The sequence below is a fragment of the Oxyura jamaicensis genome, chromosome 1 (assembly GCF_011077185.1).
Source record: "Oxyura jamaicensis isolate SHBP4307 breed ruddy duck chromosome 1, BPBGC_Ojam_1.0, whole genome shotgun sequence".
In the NCBI taxonomy this organism is placed as follows: Eukaryota; Metazoa; Chordata; class Aves; order Anseriformes; family Anatidae; genus Oxyura; species Oxyura jamaicensis.
In genome coordinates, this window is record NC_048893.1 from 170,329,365 (window position 1) to 170,347,753 (window position 18,389).

Sequence of the window (18,389 nt, forward strand, 5' to 3'; positions counted from 1 at the left end):
CCCCCCCCCCCCCCCCCCCCCCCCCCCCCCCCCCCCCCCCGGAGATGAATATTTAACTAAAGCATCAAAAGCTATGAAATTTACACAGTCACTCAACTTTGTGAAACTGCTCCCAGCTACACATATATGGAAGAGAGAACAACAGCTGTGCAAAACAGAAATCATATTTCTCAAATGAAAGAGATTCACCACCTCCACATCATAATTTGATGAAATGGGAAAGATTTGTCAAACAAGTTAATATAATTAACTTTTTTTTTTTTTTAAGAAAAAAAAGGTCTAGAACCATTAACACCTGCAGCACAAATAAGAGACATAGACATAGATACCAAAAAGTTGAGATAAGCAATGGTCAGTGTGTAAAAAGCTGTTTCCTGAATGAACACTAACTGCAATTCATCTTTCATAACTTTAGACATCAGCAAATATTGAACTATATCTGAGTTAGTCACCTTTTACTGACAGTGGAAAGAAATGAACATTTTGAAAGCATGTTTCATGTAAAATAGGTCAAATGAATCATACTCTAAAAGTGCCTATTTCTTGCTTCGTTAATTCTAAAGAGCCTGTCAACTATTTATATGTATATAATCAAGGTATCTCAGATGTAGCTAAGATAGTAGGTGAAATGATAAGATTCCTAAGAACTTGTGGCCTGTTCTCTCCTTCAAAAGTGTTGAAAATGTAGAGGTTAGTGATGTTAAGCTTTTTTAATTATTTTTATTATTATTATTATTTTTAACAAAAACCTTGAGATCCAGGTTTTCCACTTTCTTTGTAATTATAGAGACTAAATATCTAGGAGAAACTCTGAGTCTTAGTTTTTGGAAAGGTAAAATTCACTGTAAATAAAGATAACAAAGTAGCATTCCCTGAACTTAGTTAAGATTATAAAGAGTAATTTTTGCTGTCTTGAACTTAAACAATTTTCTACTTTTGTTATATTTACCAGAGTAATTTGTTCCCAAATCAGGACAGCAAACTGAACTTTAGTGAAAGCACTAAATTCCTAAATAAAATATCCATATTTTGAGAAAGTATTTTATTTTAGTTCAGTTACAAATGACATCATTCAGCAAAAGAATGCTGATACCTGACTTTGGATAGGAAAGAAAAAATGTAATGTTTAGTTGATTTGTAAGACTTAATAAATATTATACTGTGTTTGTCCAAAATAGTCAAGGTGATACAACCCTACTGACTTTGATGAACCTCCACTATGCAACAGCAAGTACCTGTCTAATACAGAATACATTATTCCAGTTTAGTATTATTTAGTTGCAGCTGATCTTCAGGAAAAATAAAAATGTTGATCACTTTTTGCAGAGGATTAGTAAATTCAACAGAAGCACATTATCTCCGAGAGTTGAGCAGTTTCCTGTTTCTTCATAAATCTTTTTTTTCCCTCATTCCATTATCTTCCCACACCTTAAGCTTCTAAGCTATTTTTTTTTCTTCTTCCTGTAAATATTTTTGTCTATCAATACTTGTGCATGTCACAAAAATGAATCAAGTTTACAATGAAGAAGCCGTACAGTACTCTACTTTCAAGCATGCTAGTAGAAATACAAGAATCTTTATATAATAAACAATAAGCCATCTATCGTTGTCATGTACATGTGAAAAGATGAAGAAATTTATTAAATTTACAACGGTCTGAAGTTCTACTGGCACCTGTCTTAAAGACTTTACAGAAATGTTTAGGCTCTAAGTAGTAAAGATATATATAGACATATATTAAGCTTTACGTAGTAGAGCTTACTTTGTCTTGTTTAACTTCATTAAGTAACTCCTGAGATCACTTTCAAATATGAATGAATTTGCAATGGGTTAGCATTTCTAAAGCTCACAGAGAAGATGGGTTCCAAATTTTTACTATCTAACCTGTTTTTGAAAGACTACTATTGTGTCAAAATTCTGTCAACGTAAACACATCTGCCATTCTCCAGATACTGAGGAAAAAATGTGAATGTACATAAAATAAAACAAAAATACAAATAAATTAAAAATGAAATAATAATAAAGAATTGATACAGAAATATTTGAATGCAATACAAATATGGATATTATCAATAATTCCATACAAATAAAAGGCATCTTTAGGTGAAGTTCACCATTTTTATAACTATATATCAATAACATGCCTTAAATATCTCATGGGATTTTATTTCCACAATAAAAGCATGAAAGCATTCAATTTCAAGATATTTATTTCAGAATTTCCCACTACTTAAACATTATTTTTACCCTGAAATAACCATACAATGATAGCTGAAATAGTTTTACTGGATTCTTCATAGTTTCTGATATTTCTATTCAAATACATTATTATTATTATAGTGTTTGGAAGGTGTAATAAATGTTAAATATAAGTGCCCTGAATTAATATATTATTGCTTGCTTTAGAGACAGTTGGAAGTTGTAATATATTTTACCACACATGATGATGTGTATTTTCCAGTGTAATTCCATCCAAATAAAATTTTGAGAATATCCTTGTTTACTATAAGCCTGAATGCCAAAGGAGGGGGAGGGGGTGGGGGGGTGGAATCCAATTATATCCCAGTGATTAAGGGATATGTAGCATCAACTTTACATGATATTTATTATTTTAAATTTTATGGTCATATTCATTAGTGTGCTTTATGGTACTCTGGAGAAGCAAAATGCAGTCACAGCATACTGACAAGCTAAACTGGGTTTAGAGCTGTCCTGAAAGCAGTGTGGTCTGGAGTGGCTGGAGTTTACAGTATAGTTCTTTCTCCATCCCTCTTTGCTCCACCAGCTTCCCCATTCCTATGTATAACCCAGTATTACTTGGTTATAACACTTTGACTTGAGAAAAGAAAGTATTACCTGACCTAACCCAGGGTCACATCCAACTTGCTGTGTTGTATGACTTGGAAACAAATTTAACAAATATTTTAAACAAATTCTTTTAATGTGTTTTGTTGGTGATGGTTTATTATTATTGTTAGTATTATTAGTTTCTGACAAAATACCAAGCATACAAAAGATATCAGGTTGAGAATTTGACAGGAATTTATTTCATAAATTATTTTGCAGTTTTTGTCGTGGAGAAAATATTAGTCCTTGTTAAGAGCGTCCACCCAAAAATGACACATTTTTAGGATGCAATTGGCTACACTAAATGTAAAAAAATTCTACTGTAAGTAAAATATTCCTATAAAAGAGGAATGTGAATAAAAGAGTATTGTGAAGCTGGTACTTTCTGAAATTATTATGAAGATGCAGTATTAATTTTATCTACCTCGGGGAATGAAATAAAATAAAACAATAACTATGACTTCTTCAAATAAGAAAAAGCAAATTAAGATAATGTACACACCTACATTATCTTTGTGTGAACTTTACTTGCAACAACAAACTATCTCATAGACAAGTGATAGACTCCTCAAATCAAACTACATAACCTTGTACCTCTACTACCTGTTCAGATAGTAGAAAAGAAATCACATGCTAAAACTAATAAAAGCGCATAAAGTTTGGGATTATTCATATTCATCCATGCACACAGACCAAGTAGTCACTTCCTTGCAGATTACAGACCAATTGCAGAAATCTTTCCACAATATTGAAACAGACACAATTCCACTTGTCTTTCTGGTGTTCTTGGTCTTTACTTGGGCCTTTTAAGGTTTGGACTCTGTAACTAGCTAGAGCTCATGTCCATTGGGCAACTGACATTACACTTTTAATTTAAGAACTGAATTTATTTGTTCAAGCAAAAATTGGTTCATATAATAAAATTCTGTATGTTCAGATGGTAAAGTTTAAGCCAAAACTGAAAAAAGTTGATAGAAAAATCCCTATAAAAATCCAAAGTGCACAACCCAATAATATTTAAGTAGATACTACAATTACATTGTAATATATATTTTTAACTATATTAAATATATCTGTATACACATGCATATGTGCATTATATGTGCAGTGCTATACATTAGCAACTATATATTTAAAAACTTTGGGTTTTGAAATACCTATAGTATATTTTGGATTGTTAGCTTTTGCTTCAGAAATTTACTTTCTCAGAATAAGATTTCTGATGAAATTAATTAAATTGATTTGCAAATTAATAAAATTAATTTGCATAATGATCTCATATTTGCAGTCTTAAAAAAGCCCAAACTTCTAAAGCTTTCAATTTTCTTTATGTTTAAGATACAGGTTTAATTTATATATATATATATATATCAGGATCATCAGTTAATATCTTTTTCATGCACATGTGTACATATATTAAAAACACATATTTCATATACAACAGAGAAACTATTAAAAGATGAAGGATTTTTTGACATTTACTCACATGTCCACCCCTATTGATTTTTATGAGACAATTAGTGCATATAAAATTAGAAAAATATATGGTCCCAAATTAAAGAAAAAAAAAGTACATATCTTAAGTAATTTATTTTATTTTATTTTATTATCTTTCTGTGCCATATTATTACTTAGTTATACTGGGCATATGCTCCTCTCCATTTCATGCTGCAAAGGGGAGCAGATGGAATTAAATACAGCTTGGCATTCAGTACAGGGGCAGCCATGGAGCAGTACTTTTTAGTACCACACAGGCAATAGCAGCTACATATACATTAGAGACGAAACACAAAAAAAGAGGCATGTCACCTTCAGGAAGGGGTAGTAGTCAGGGAACATCTGTTATACATGCACTGTTCCCTGTAGAAAAACTGAAACATGATGAAATATGCATCAAAAGTTCCCCATGCTCTGAGGTACATTAAGTCCCTTTCAAACCATATGAAGCCCACTTGGGGAAGGGAGGTTATTTGAGTGTGGCAGCTGGAACAGAAGAAAGCAGCAGCAGGGAATGGAAACCAGCTGTTATGCCATTCTGGATATAAGGATGGGCAGTAGGCACACAGAGGCTGACACAATGCATGCGTATATCACTGATGTACAGAGAGTAGACAAAGTTTCACTGAGCAGTAATAAGCTAATCATGTTGCAACTCTGTGTCTGAGCAAAGTCCTCGTTAAATGCTAAGTGCTATTACAGTATATCAGGGATTCTTGTTGTGAAGCACTGCACAGTCCACATTCCCTGCAATTCTCTCATGTGGTGAGCTCTTCCCATAAAAGAAGATGTTCACAGACAAAAGGGTATAGAACAGGTCAGTGTAAATGTTCCCTTTCAGTACACTTTACTCAGGACTAGACAGTGCATCTCACCCTTGCATTTAATTACGGCATCATATAAAGCAGGACTAAAGTGGATCCTCTGGCCCTCAGTAGGTTGAAATAAATCTGGATTATCACTAAAAAATTTAACATTTTAGAAACCACTATGCAGAGGGATTCTTTAACATATATGGATTGCCAGCTTCAGTGCATAAATATCTTAATAGCAAAGTTTTCCCTCATATTTAACCTAAACAGTTCTCCCAGCAAACTACAAATTAGTCAATTAATTAATTAAATGAAATTACCACCCTATTTATGACAACTTTTTTATACACATTAAGAGATTTATTATGTTTCCATTCAGTCTTTGTTCATTTAAACAAATACAAACTGTAAACAAAAAACAGTTCTTCCAGACTTCACCCATGGGTCATGTTTTGTAAACCACTGTTTTATGCTGTTATTCTAACCCCTCTATTTATTTTGAATTTGTCCAGATCTTCCTTAAAAATGTCCCCACAAACTGAGTACAAATGCTTTGTCACTAAATAGCATGTGCTGGAACTCTGGGCTAAATTAAATTATATCATTTCTCTCCCTCTGGAAACCTGGACATAGCAGAAAAGTAATATGTACACAACAAAAAAGGCCAGCAAAAGGACAGACTGGATTGTTGTATATAGAAATTATAAGATATTCTTTGTTCCAGAAAAACAAAATTCAATTAATGTTATTCTAACTGAAGTATCACTAAATGGAATAATTATTTCCTGTCTATTATTTAAGATGCTTCTATTGATACGTTTTCCTCAGCTGGACATAAAACTGTTGATAACCAAAATCCAAATTCAGGTTTCCAACTAATAGGCATTAGCTTTGGAGTAACTCCATCTGCAGAATATTCCTTCAATTTGGTAACAAGAATGTTACTGGAACATGCAACGGGATTGTGTGAAAACCTGAGTAATATATATATATATTATCATATTCATATTTTTGTTGACTCTTTAACAGGAGATACAATCATACAATGATGATATAAAATTAGAAAGAGAGGACAGGATATATATAATTTACTTTTTATATAACTGAATAAACATATGCACATATATATTTAATCTACAATTAATTAATTAGCTTAATTAAAAGAAAACAGACTAAGAAGTAGAAAAACAGTCCCTAGTCCAGTTAAAATAGTTTGTGTGATATTAAGTGTCTATTCAATACATTAATATATGCCCTAAAATTTTCATTAACAAAAGTAAGCATATCCAGTTATGTTCCAGGGAAGTGCATAAAACCAGAAACAACGAAAACTGTCAATTTTCTGATTTCCGTGTTTCAAAAGCTGTTGATCTTTCTATGCCCCTACTTTCCTATCAATTTATAAAAAGAATCTGAAAATAAAAAATGTTAGCTCATTCTGATTTTGACATAGAAGGGCTTCATTTTACTGAGAATGGAAAATCCTTCACTTGCTCTTCTAGTGGGAATAAAGCAAAAAGATAATTTATGGATTCTAAGACTTCCAAGAACAAACTGCAGTACAATAACTGAGCTCAGCCCCAGGAAAGGCAGTGTCAAAATAGAGAGTACAGAAAGGAAGTGATGAGATTTAGACTAGTGACAGGGGAGGAATATTCTGTTTTGTTGCCTTAAAAGCAAAGCATGAAGAAATGAGCACCATCAGTTTCAGCACTCCATTGTTAAAATTTACACCTACATCTCAGATGTGAGATTCATGGTAACAGACTTGATCTTGAAGTGCATGATATGCATTAATTTGCAAATAAGCTCATCAGAGAAATCACTTCTGAAATGTATTAACATTTCTGTTGGTACAGTTTCAGCCTTTTAACGTGTTGGTAATAATATATCTAAATTGATTTGTTTATGAAGTTTCCAGTGAAATCAAGATACAGAGCAAAAATATCCAGGGCAAAATAATTCAGACCAGTTAATTAATCTGTAATTATAAAAATAAGAAACAATAGGGGGACAATAAAATAACTTGGAAAATGTAGCATGACATATCAAATGGTGCAAGCATCACAATGTGCTGAACTATTATAGTCCTTTTTGTGTGTGTGTCTCAGTGATATGTTTTGTGTGTGTACAGATGCAGAAAGTTCTTTCTGTATGTATTGAAAGTCAGTTATAGAAATTTCCCCCCTAATCTATGGCTAAGTACATTAATTAAATGTGGTGTATGCTCTTCACAAAACTTCACTGCTACTACATGATAATAATCTGCAAGATGATGAAACACACATCTGATTAAAAATTTGGTTTGGAAGAACTCAACTCCAGTTGAAAATAATAGGCAATAGGCAATATGAGGATAATAGGCAATAACAGGTGGAAATAATAGGCTAAGATACCCTGATACAAAGTGTATTCACTGTCACTTCAGCTGCCAGAATGTTTGCACTGCTTTTCTGTTTTCTAACAGTGAAGGCAGCTAAGTAAGTAGTCAAGGTATTAAGCTAATCCATCCCTTCTTTATTAGGTTGCCACTTCACATCCTTTTCTGATTTCTTCTAGGACAAGCACCTGCTCCATCAGATTTCTCTTTCCTCACCTGGATAGCTTTGCTTGAACTCCAGAGCTGCTCATATGAGGAGATCCCACCATGGAGAGAAGCTATGCATGGGAACACTCTCCTTTCTAATGAGGAAGCATTAAAAAAAAAAAAAAAAAAAAAAAAAGGCTCTGCTTCTAAACACATCACTCAAACCAATGTCACAAAGTGCCACTCATGAACCTAGACTCAGTATCAAAATAACTGACAGGTAAAAAGTTAAAGTAAATTCTCTGGTAGAGTAGTAGGTCTAAAAATAAAACTTAAGAAGATATTCAACATAAGAGCAACAGAGGGGAAATAATAATAACAATAATAAAAGAACTTTAATACTATGAGTAAATAAATTTGTAGATAAAGGACTTTGTTTTTATTTTTCCCAAATCCATCATATAATTTACTCAAGAGATAATGCAGCAACAGATATGTCATAGGTACTGGTTATTAACATGAGAAAGGTCATGACAGGCACCTGTATAGCAAATGCAACCGACCCGTATTCCTCAGTTGAGTTCATTTACTTAGATTCAAAGGGGAAATAGTATTCTGGTCACTCAAAAAATGACATTACAGAACATTTGCATAGCCTTGCTCAGCCTGTTTAAGTCTTGCAAAGATCTAGGTCAGCTTTAAATTACTATCAGAGATTAAGGCACTAATAACGTCTGAAACTTTCCTGAGTACTCCTCTAACTAAAGAAGTAAAAAATATTATTTTAAAATTTAGATACCAATGGAGAGACTTCACAAGAAGGATGAGACCCTAATGATGATGTTAATTTTCTTAAATTCAAAAGTACTCTTTCCTTGACAAATGTTCTCACAGCAGAAAAGTAGGAAAATGCTGACAGTTTAAATGTCATCATGATTTTTTTTTATTTTTTTTTTAATGCACTGAAGGGGTCATCTAGATAATGTAAATATTGCCTTATTCTTCATAAAAGTCTATAATTCTACAGAATTTTTTAGTCTTAAATTGTAAGTCCCACTATTAGAATGAGGCACAAATCAAATATCTACAGTGTGTTGATGACAAAACTGGTCAAGAAAACAGTTAGAAAGCAGTCTTCCTCCATAATAAGTTACAGAATAGATAAATTAGTCTTTGGTCTGCCTTAATCTCCACCCAAGATCACACATGTGCTTGCATAAAGCAGGGAAGCTGAACAAGTAAGTGAGAGAAATTACATAGAAAAGAGCAAATGAATAGGGAAAAAAAAAAAAAAAAAAAAAAAACACTAATTTTTGTGTGGGCTCCACCTAACTGTTTCCAGACTTACAGCTCTAGAAACAGGTATTACTAAGTCATATTAAATAAAACATGAGACTCTCAATACAAGTAAGTTGCTATTGTAGTTTGCCTGGAAAACACTTAATCAGATGAAAGTGAAGAATGGATATTGTGTTCAAGTCCTGACATAAAACAGCAAGGTAAGGGTATTAGGGGTATTAGTGGTAGCTGAGTTGGAAGGGACAATAGTCTTGGACCTAAAGACTCCTAGGTGACATCAGAACAAGTGGTGCAGTCTGTCAGCCATTCACATTCTAAGTACAGAGAGAATGTTATAAGAGATATTCTGTCCAGAAGAAAAAACACTACTGTGAGGAAGTAATGCTGAACAAAATATCTCACAAGTTGTCAGCTCTGTCAGCCTCAGTCAGTTTCTCAGCATAGGCTTTCACTAGTTCTGAGAACTTGGTAAAGAAATATTTCTCTAGTCTTCTTTTCCATTACCTCATTAAGTTGATGTACTCATAAAAGAACTCATCATCCCCAATGACACAGAAAGAATTGGTGATGATGTCAGACAGCAGAAATTTGATTGTTAAACTTTCTGCACTTATCAGCCTAGACTAATTCTCATTTAGTTAAACAGAATGAATATTAGTTATCCTAAGACTAAAGAATTATAACAAGAAAATCAATGAATATTTCAGAAAAATATATTGCTAAAAATCTGATAATTTCTACTCCACTGCAGATGGAAAATGCAAGATACCAGATTTCAGAGACCTTTCTTTTTAGAAATTGAGAATGTAAATGCACAAGTTACTCTAGTTTTGTTCCATAAACAGGTTCAGTGGACAAACTTGTCAGTATTCACAAATATGCTAAAACACTGATTAGACTGTTGCATGCAGGGTTGCATTAATTGTAATGCATGTGTTGTTTTGTTGTGACAACAGAAAAATAAAATTACCTTTTTGAGTGATATTTAATCTCTCATTTTTTATTATTATTATTATTATTTTCTGAAGACTTACTCCAGCCCTTTTATCCTAGTCACTTATGTCTTAGATTAAAAGTGTCCTCCAGAGAAACCTGATAAGCAACACAGGTTCTAGAGGAGTCTCTGACTCCAACCCTGAAGCTTTCTTTCAGTCTTTCTCCATGGAGATATCTCTGGTTTTCCTTTATTCTTGTGATTGTGCTACTGTTAAATAGTTAACAGCACATGCAGAAATACCCCCTCTACGGGATGCAGGTGTGAATGGCAAGCAAATGTTCTGAAAGCAGAATGTGATGCACAGTGATAAAGCAAAAAACAAAAACCAAAGAAGCTGCTGAATTCAAATATATGTTAAAGAAGGAAAACAGAAGGGGAAGAAAAAAAGAGATAGGTAAAAAAAGGTAAAAGAGAAAAAGGTAAGGAAAAAATACTGGCAAAAAATCTAACAAAGACAATGATTTATAAGCAACTACAAGAAACCTCCACATCTCTATAGTTTTAAATCAGTAAAATTATCATTATCAGATAAACATATTCAGGATTTACTAAGAAAAGTATAAAATGAACATTTTTTTTCTGCTGTACTGCATCCCTGTAGATATCACATTATAATTTTCAGCTTTGGATATCTTTTCAAGGAATACAGATTATTGCTGCTATGCACAAACAACAGCAAAGAAAAATATTATTCTGTTAGTTAATCATCAAATGTGATGATTATATAATACATGTGATGTATTAATAAATGTGATGTATCAATAAATGTGATGATATATAATACATCAGGCTGAACAGGAATTTTTATATAACAGACATATTCAAAACTAATATTTCTTGTAAGATTTATAAGTAGGGTGATCTCAAACTGTCTGAATTAGTGATGGGGTTTAAAGTCTCAGAAAGAAAACAGAAAGAAAAAGGAAAAAAAGAGGTAAACAAGACAAACTTGTCTAAAACTATTTTACTGAAAAAGTAACAGACACAACAAGCTGCTTAGTAAGACAGCTGAATCAGCATAAGCTGCTGATAACAGATATTTTTATGCAGAAAATTGCTTGGAATTTACAGGGGGAAAAAGATACATAATTGAAATAACTAAAAGGAGACATGCTTATTTCAACACAAGACTAACTGTCCCAATAACATTTAAAGGGTTGCCCCACCCCCCCCGCCCCCCCCATCTCCCCACCATCCACCCCTTTCTTTCCATTTAGGCCAAGTGATGAGCTTCCAGAAGCATTTCCTAATGACAGCTGATTGGCAATCTTTCTCATTTGTGTTAATGTTTATGATCACCATTAGACAAAACGTGCTATTTAGAAATATTTTCCTTGAAATCAAATATTTTAATAGCAAAGTTTTTGAGGCTTTACACTGCTTTCACTATTTTAATGAAAATCATAAAATGAGTTTGCCCCCCATTGCATACCAAAATCAGATGTCATTTATAGAAATTATTTTTTCATATACTGTCTTATTTCTCCATTACTGATTTTCAAGCTGCCTAAGCTACATTTGCTCAAACTTGTAGTTAAAATACTAGTACTGCTAAGATTCTTATTACTGCCCTGGGTGGAACAGGAATCATTACAATAGTGACAACGACATACAGAAGATGTAACTTTTCAAACTCAAACTTAACTCACTTGTTAAGTTAGGAATCTGAAATCTAGATCCTGAGTTAACTGTTAAGACTGTTTATTTTTCAAAAATGTCACTGTTCTAACAGCAGAAGTTAAATATTTTAGATATCTTTAAATTACAATAATCAAGCCTGAAACTTTCACAGAATCACAGAATTTCTAGGTTGGAAGAGACCTCAAGATCATCGAGTCCAACCTCTAACCTAACACTAACAGTCCCCACTAAACCATATCCCTAAGCTCTACATCTAAACGTCTTTTGAAGACTTCCAGGGATGGTGACTCCACCACCTCCCTGGGCAGCCTGTTCCAATGCCTCACAACCCTTTCAGTAAAGAAGCTCTTCCTAACATCTAACCTAAAACTCCCCTGGCACAACTTTAGCCCATTCCCCCTCGTCCTGTCACCAGGCACGTGGGAGAACAGGCCAACCCCCACCTCTCTACAGCCTCCTTTAAGGTATCTGTAGAGAGCGATAAGGTCGCCCCTGAGCCTCCTCTTCTCCAGGCTGAATAAGCCCAGCTCCTTCAGCCGCTCCTCGTAGGACTTGTTCTCCAGGCCCCTCACCAGCTTCGTCGCCCTTCCAGCCAGTTTCTAACCCAACGAAGCGTGCGCCAGTCCAAGCCAAGAGCAGCCAGTTTCTTGAGGAGAATGCTGTGGGAGACGGTGTCAAAAGCCTTGCTGAAGTCAAGGTAGACCACATCCACAGCCTTTCCCTCGTCCACCCAGCGCGACACTTTGTCATAGAAGGAGATCAGGTTCGTCAAGCAGGACCTGCCTTCCATAAACCCATGCTGACTGGGCCTGATCGCCTGCTTGCCCTTCAAGTGCCGCATGATGACTCCCAAGAGGATCTGCTCCATGAGCTTCCCTGGTACTGAGGTCAAACTGACAGGCCTGTAGTTCCCCGGGTCAGCCCTCCGGCCCTTCTTGTAGATGGGCATCGCATTTTTTTTGCTACAAAAGAGTGAACTCCCATCCCTCAGCACAACCCAGAAAGATGACTGAACCACCACTTCTGATACTGCTTTAGGTGCTACTATATAAAATTGTTTCTAGTAAGATGTCCATCTCCTTTTCCTAGAAAACAATTTTTCTCTAAAGAAAATGCCATCTTTTTTCTACCCACAAACATTTCTCACCCTCTGTCAACATGGCAAATGGATAGGACAGGATAGGATAGGATAATGACTAGAAAAAGCAATTTTGTTCATTATCTTTCAAAAGAGAGAAGTTATATTGGACTAAAAGCCCTAATCATACTATGCTCAATGACAAGCAATCATTGATTTAATTGAAAAAAAAAACACATTGCACCATATTTTTTACTGTAATGATCTGTAACTCCATAAGGTTCTCACTGCATGTTCAGTTTTCATAACATGCCAATGACTTTATTACCTGACACTTGAGATGGAAGAGTTCATACAAGTAAACAAATGGATGTCATTAGCATTTGTAATTATATTTGGGAAAAAAAAATAAAAATAATTAAAAAAAAAAGTTAGTTTATCTCTCCATGCTAATACTTTTTTTTTTTTTCAGTAAAAAAAAATCACATAAACACCTGTTGCTGCAACCAACTCAGTGGCTGACAATACTTAACATTCATAGCTCAGTATATGTTTAATGAGAATGTGAGAAATTAATATAAGCCATCAGTATGAGATGTTTCTTGATGAATGGGGCTGCTTATATAGATATAATGATAAGTGCAAACCTCCATATAACTCTGTGTTATAATGAAAATAAATAATAGGAGTAGTTGGCTTAATATGTTGACTAGTGCTCTTATATTTTGAGCAGTATTAGGCTTTATGCTGTTGGACAAACTGCAGTAAAAATTGAACTCTAGCTATAGAGTACTTTTCAAAAAAAAAAAAAAAGCACTTTTTCATAATTTATGGTAAATTATTTTCCTAATTAAACTTCTTGTATTTTAGAACTTCTTGCTTTCATTGCTGTGTACTTTGTTACTTTATAGATAGATATTCAGGGAGATACAAAACTGAGAAATTTAGATACACATTCAAAGAGCTTCTTTAAAAAAAAAAAAAAAAAAAAAAAGTCTAGTCTAGTATTGCTTCTTTATACAGATCAATGTCCAATTATAAGCAGAGAGTTGCTGTGGCAAAAGGTTGGGAAAAAATAATCTTTCTGGCATTTATTACTTGGAAAATAAGGTCATATGTGAGGTCAACCCTCAAGTACATACAGAATAAATTATACTGCAGTATTCTAAATACACAGCAAAAAAAAATATAAGTTGAACATGTATTCCTGATGACTGTACAACAGATCAGACTAGGCTAGTGATAAAAAATCTAGTTCCAATTAATCAACAATTAATAAAAAGCTCATAGTATATTTCTGCTTAATTATATATGTAGCTTCTCATGAAGGCTGACTTATTTAATCATCTGTTAACTGTCTTTAACACTAAATCATCTTCCACACAACCTAAACTAAAGCAAATATATAAAACATTTCAAAATAATTCAGTAGTGCACTTCCTTATTGCTTATTGCTTATAGGTTATGAAGGAAATTGCACAAACACACTGCTGGAGTGGTCAGATTGTCTGATGCTTAAAAAAAAAAAAAAAAAAAAAAAAAAAAACTATTTCTTTTGAAATAGAAGACCTTATAGTACGATAAAACATATCTCATATCTCTAAGGAAAATTTAATTGGGCACTGTTTGAAGAATTAAATATGCTTATTTGTCAGAATGAAGGCTTGCAGAGATCATTGTTATTGTCCTGAAATACATTATTTTAGCTGTTTCACAGACACTCATCTTTGATACCTTCCTAGAAAATGAATGAAATTATACTAAAAATCAGATTAGTTTAGTATTTGACAGTTTTCATGCTACTAATAATTGTGAAATCAACATTACAAATAGATACATTACATCCATGAAATGAAACACCTTCTGATCCATTTTTACTGTTGTTTGATATCCCAAGTCTCTTTCCTTTTCCTCTTCTCCAAACTAGATGTGGAATGTAAATGACTGTCGTTCTTTTATCTGTTGCAGTCATGTCTAGTTTGAGTTTTCAAATCACGCTTTGGCTGAAGAACAGTATATAGTATATCACAGGCAATGCCAATGGAGGTAAAGTATATTCTAATCACTTTAGAAAAGTACTTTATTATTTTTTTTTAAATCTGCTTTGGATTTCCAAAGAAAAAAAATAAAAATAAAAAAAGAGGATACTTGTGGTTTCGTTTCATGTTCATTCTGAAAGATACAGAACATCTTTGCTCTGGGCTAGCTACAAGATTTACTGTTTTCTCTGATAGTATTATTAGAGGGCTATTCCACCCTGATACACTGCAATTGCAATGCTAATAGGTTTATAATGATGGCTTAAACTTTATGCTTTGTAAGCATTGGAGACTTCACTCACCTTGTTCAAGTGGCTGGCTTTTAGTTGAAGTAGTTTTCATCTTGAGTGCCTCCCTAACAGACATGTCACAGCAGGAGCCTTTGTTAGTGTCTTGGTCACTGTCAGCCTGATCACTGTCCCCATGCCCGCTGTCCCTCAAGCTGGCTCTTTCTGGATCCTTGAACGTGGAGCTACTGAAATACATATTTAAAAAGAGAGAGAGAAAGAGAGAGAAAGAGTTGTATTTACTTGTTCTAAGTTGAATTGTACTCTCTGGCAAAGCAATTTTGACAAGAATGCAAATGGGGAAGCCGAGAAAGTTATTTAATAGGCCTTACCTTTGAACAAACTGCTGCCTGCTGCCCATGTAATTGGGCTCTGCGGGAAAATTGTCTGTCTGCGAAAGAGAAGGAAAAAAATACGTATAGTTGTACACTGGACAAATCTCCTGCAGAGCAACAAGATTTCCTAGAGGAGAAATGATTAATAATTCAAAAATTCCCTTAATCTTCAGATTTGTACATTTTAATTAAATTGGAAAATGCTGGCATGTAATTATGTGCTCAGAACAATTAAATGATTCCGGTCCAAAAATTACCTGCTAAAGTAAACAACGAAGCTCCAAAAAGTGGCATTCTCTGTTAGCAACCTGACAGATTACACTGTTTATGTTTTTTCATTAGTTAGATATTAAGACTGATGGTTATTGAAAATGAGAGAAAAAAATACTTTTGCATATTACAAAAGTGAATTATTCAGTAATACTAATTTTTAAGCAAAATTACATCATCTACAGGGATTCTGAAGCCCTTACTGTAATGCAATTTAATATATTACTATATAATTTGTGAATTACAAAAAAAAAAAAAAACAAAAAAAAAAAACTATTTGTGGTTATTTGGCTGTTTGTTGTTGTTTTTAATTCTACTGGAAAAGTGCAAGTATGAAAATATTTGGATTTTCTCTCTTTAATTGTCATCAGTATTAATAGCTACATCTGAATAATGAGAACCACACATGCAAACAAGAACATTAAATGATTGTTGTAGACAAGTGGTTTTAAAAATGAAGATACTTTCATTAACTCTGTCATAAGTATATTTTTAGCAGCATGAGCTAAGTAACTGTAGAAGCAGAAGTATTTACAGCATCCAGACCGACATGGAGTCCTGCCAAAGGGAACTGAATTCCCCTTGTATCGTCAGCTGAAGTTCTTTGGGAGAAAAAGAGACTGAATCTTTCACAAAACCCCATATACTGTAGATTCACACATATCACTTCAACTTGCAGCTGACCTAGTGACAGAGCTTCTACTGTTTTCTCCATCACTTCATATCACACCACTATGCTTCACAGCGGCTATGAGTTTTGCAACAGCATCTCATGTATCAGCATCGGTTACACAGACAGTGCTCAATTAATGGAGCAGAAGGTCCAAGGTAAGGTTTAAAGTTGTGGAACAAGTATTTATGCAAGTGACTGGTCTCCCTGATATTTTTTGTTCCCTACCACTTCCCATTTAATTTTTTTAGCTTTTTTTTTTTTTTGTGAGTTGTTTTTTATTTTGTTTTCTAGGCATGTAATAATTAGAAATATTTGCTACTGTTTGTATGGTTGGAATACCGGAATTCAGAAAAGATGTATGAAGTTACATCTGAAATGTAACAGTCATGGTTGCAACAGTAAATAGGTAGCCATCTGCCATTCTCAAGACATATAAGAAATAGATGTGTTTGTGTACCATGGATACCTTGTGTGAATTAGGAAAGAGACAGAAGATAAAAGTCTTCTATTTTGGATTTATGAAGTGTAGCTGCGCTGTACATTCTTCTTATTGCTAGTTAAGTCTTTTGCTTCAAAAATTAGGATTATAACACAGATTGTGTTCACTTTTTGAGGCAATTTCTAATTTAAACTGCAGTGTACATTGTGCATCATTATAAAAATAACTAGAAGTTTTAGCAGCAAATTTTCTTTGATGTAAGCTGTATGAAAGAATCAGATTGTTACTCTTCTGTTTTCAAAATATAGCATAAAAGACTGATATTTATAATTCTAAATGACTTTATCTTCTTTTTCTTCTTTAGCAGCTTTAAAGGGTGAGCTTATAAAACTTCTTAAATACTGTCCAAGAAGAGCAAACAATACTCTACATTACAGAAGGAGAATTCTGAAAATATGGGACACCAAATCCAGTGTAATGCCACTGCTTTTCCAAGTCAGCTTTTCAGAAGTATTCATATTTTCAGCTACAGCTATTCAAACTTTTTGAAATTTAACCACTTCAGTTAGGGAGTTTTAAACTTAGGAAAATAAAAAGTCCTGGTTTTAAAAGATGTAATGTAGAGTATTGTTTGCTCTTCTTGGACAATATTTAAAATTATAAAAAAAAAAATCCAAAAAAGAAAAAAAAAAAAAAAAAAAAAGAGGCACAGCATTCTTATATTTAATCTCTTGAATGTAATACAACAGATTTCAGAAGCTGCCTTAATTCTGCCTTTTATTCTTTTCCCGTTTCAAGTTGAAAGCTAGTATCTCTTGTGAGCAGCAAATCCACATCATATATATAAATATATTATATATATATATAACGTCACAACATACACAGAGCCTCATACTTGTCCCAAATACAAGTATACAATTGCAGAATTTATATTTACTTTCTCAGTCTAATATTTCAACTATAGATGTCCAGGAAAACTGACCTCATACTTTTAGTGATGCAAGAAATCAGTTTCCTATTAAATACAGTTGCTACTAGAATCAACACCCATTATTCATGCCTTTTTCAGGCAAAATATATGTTATAAAGTGCCTTTTCATCAAATCTCTACTATCTGTTTAGGAAACACAAAACAGACTTTTGCCCTGCAATTAAGTATAACAGCTCCTTAAATGTGGTGCTAAGGACTTCTCTGTAATCTGGATCATAGTCAGAACTGAGCATACATTTTGCTTCTACATTGTCATATCAATAAAATCATATCACACACCCTGAACTAGTCAAAATATAAATTTTAAAATAGAAGTTACCACAAAATCTTAGCTACATTCTGAACAGTGGAAGTTGCTTCTGAGAAATTTTGTATTTATGGTAATTGTTAATGACCTTTAATTCATGTATAATTTGACCAATTTCCTTCATATTGTATTTTGCATCTAAACACTTAGTTGCCATCTTACAGTAAGTGCATTGTTGCAAAAGGACAGCTATAAATAGTTGATAACTATACATATACAGCTGCACACCTCTGAGTTGTATTCTTTAAGAAAAGAAAGAAGAGAGGAAGAGAGGAAGAGAGAGAGAGAGAGAGAGAGAGAGAGAAAGAAAGAAAGAAAGAAAGAAAGAAAGAAAGAAAGAAAGAAAGAAA

At 33.4% G+C, this 18,389-nt stretch overlaps 1 protein-coding gene and 1 long non-coding RNA gene across 5 annotated transcripts in view; one reads left to right on the plus strand and one right to left on the minus strand.

The window, feature by feature from the left end:
- The window catches only part of PCDH17 (protocadherin 17), a 90,329-nt gene that overhangs the window by 46,668 nt on the left and 25,272 nt on the right, over window positions 1-18,389 (minus strand). For 3 of the 4 annotated variants that reach the window (XM_035321871.1, XM_035321853.1, XM_035321880.1), the window contains exons 3-4: window positions 15,357-15,415; window positions 15,040-15,212 (exon numbers count right to left, since the gene is read on the minus strand). In XM_035321871.1, coding sequence (XP_035177762.1) covers window positions 15,040-15,212; window positions 15,357-15,415 — 232 coding nt within the window. The remainder of the gene's footprint in view (window positions 1-15,039; window positions 15,213-15,356; window positions 15,416-18,389) is intronic. The other variant, XM_035321864.1, reaches the window with a different exon arrangement.
- The window catches only part of LOC118164379, a 5,915-nt gene continuing 3,712 nt past the window's right edge, over window positions 16,187-18,389 (plus strand). Inside the window, exon 1 of the long non-coding RNA XR_004749466.1 lies at window positions 16,187-16,457. This is a non-coding gene — a long non-coding RNA (uncharacterized LOC118164379). The remainder of the gene's footprint in view (window positions 16,458-18,389) is intronic.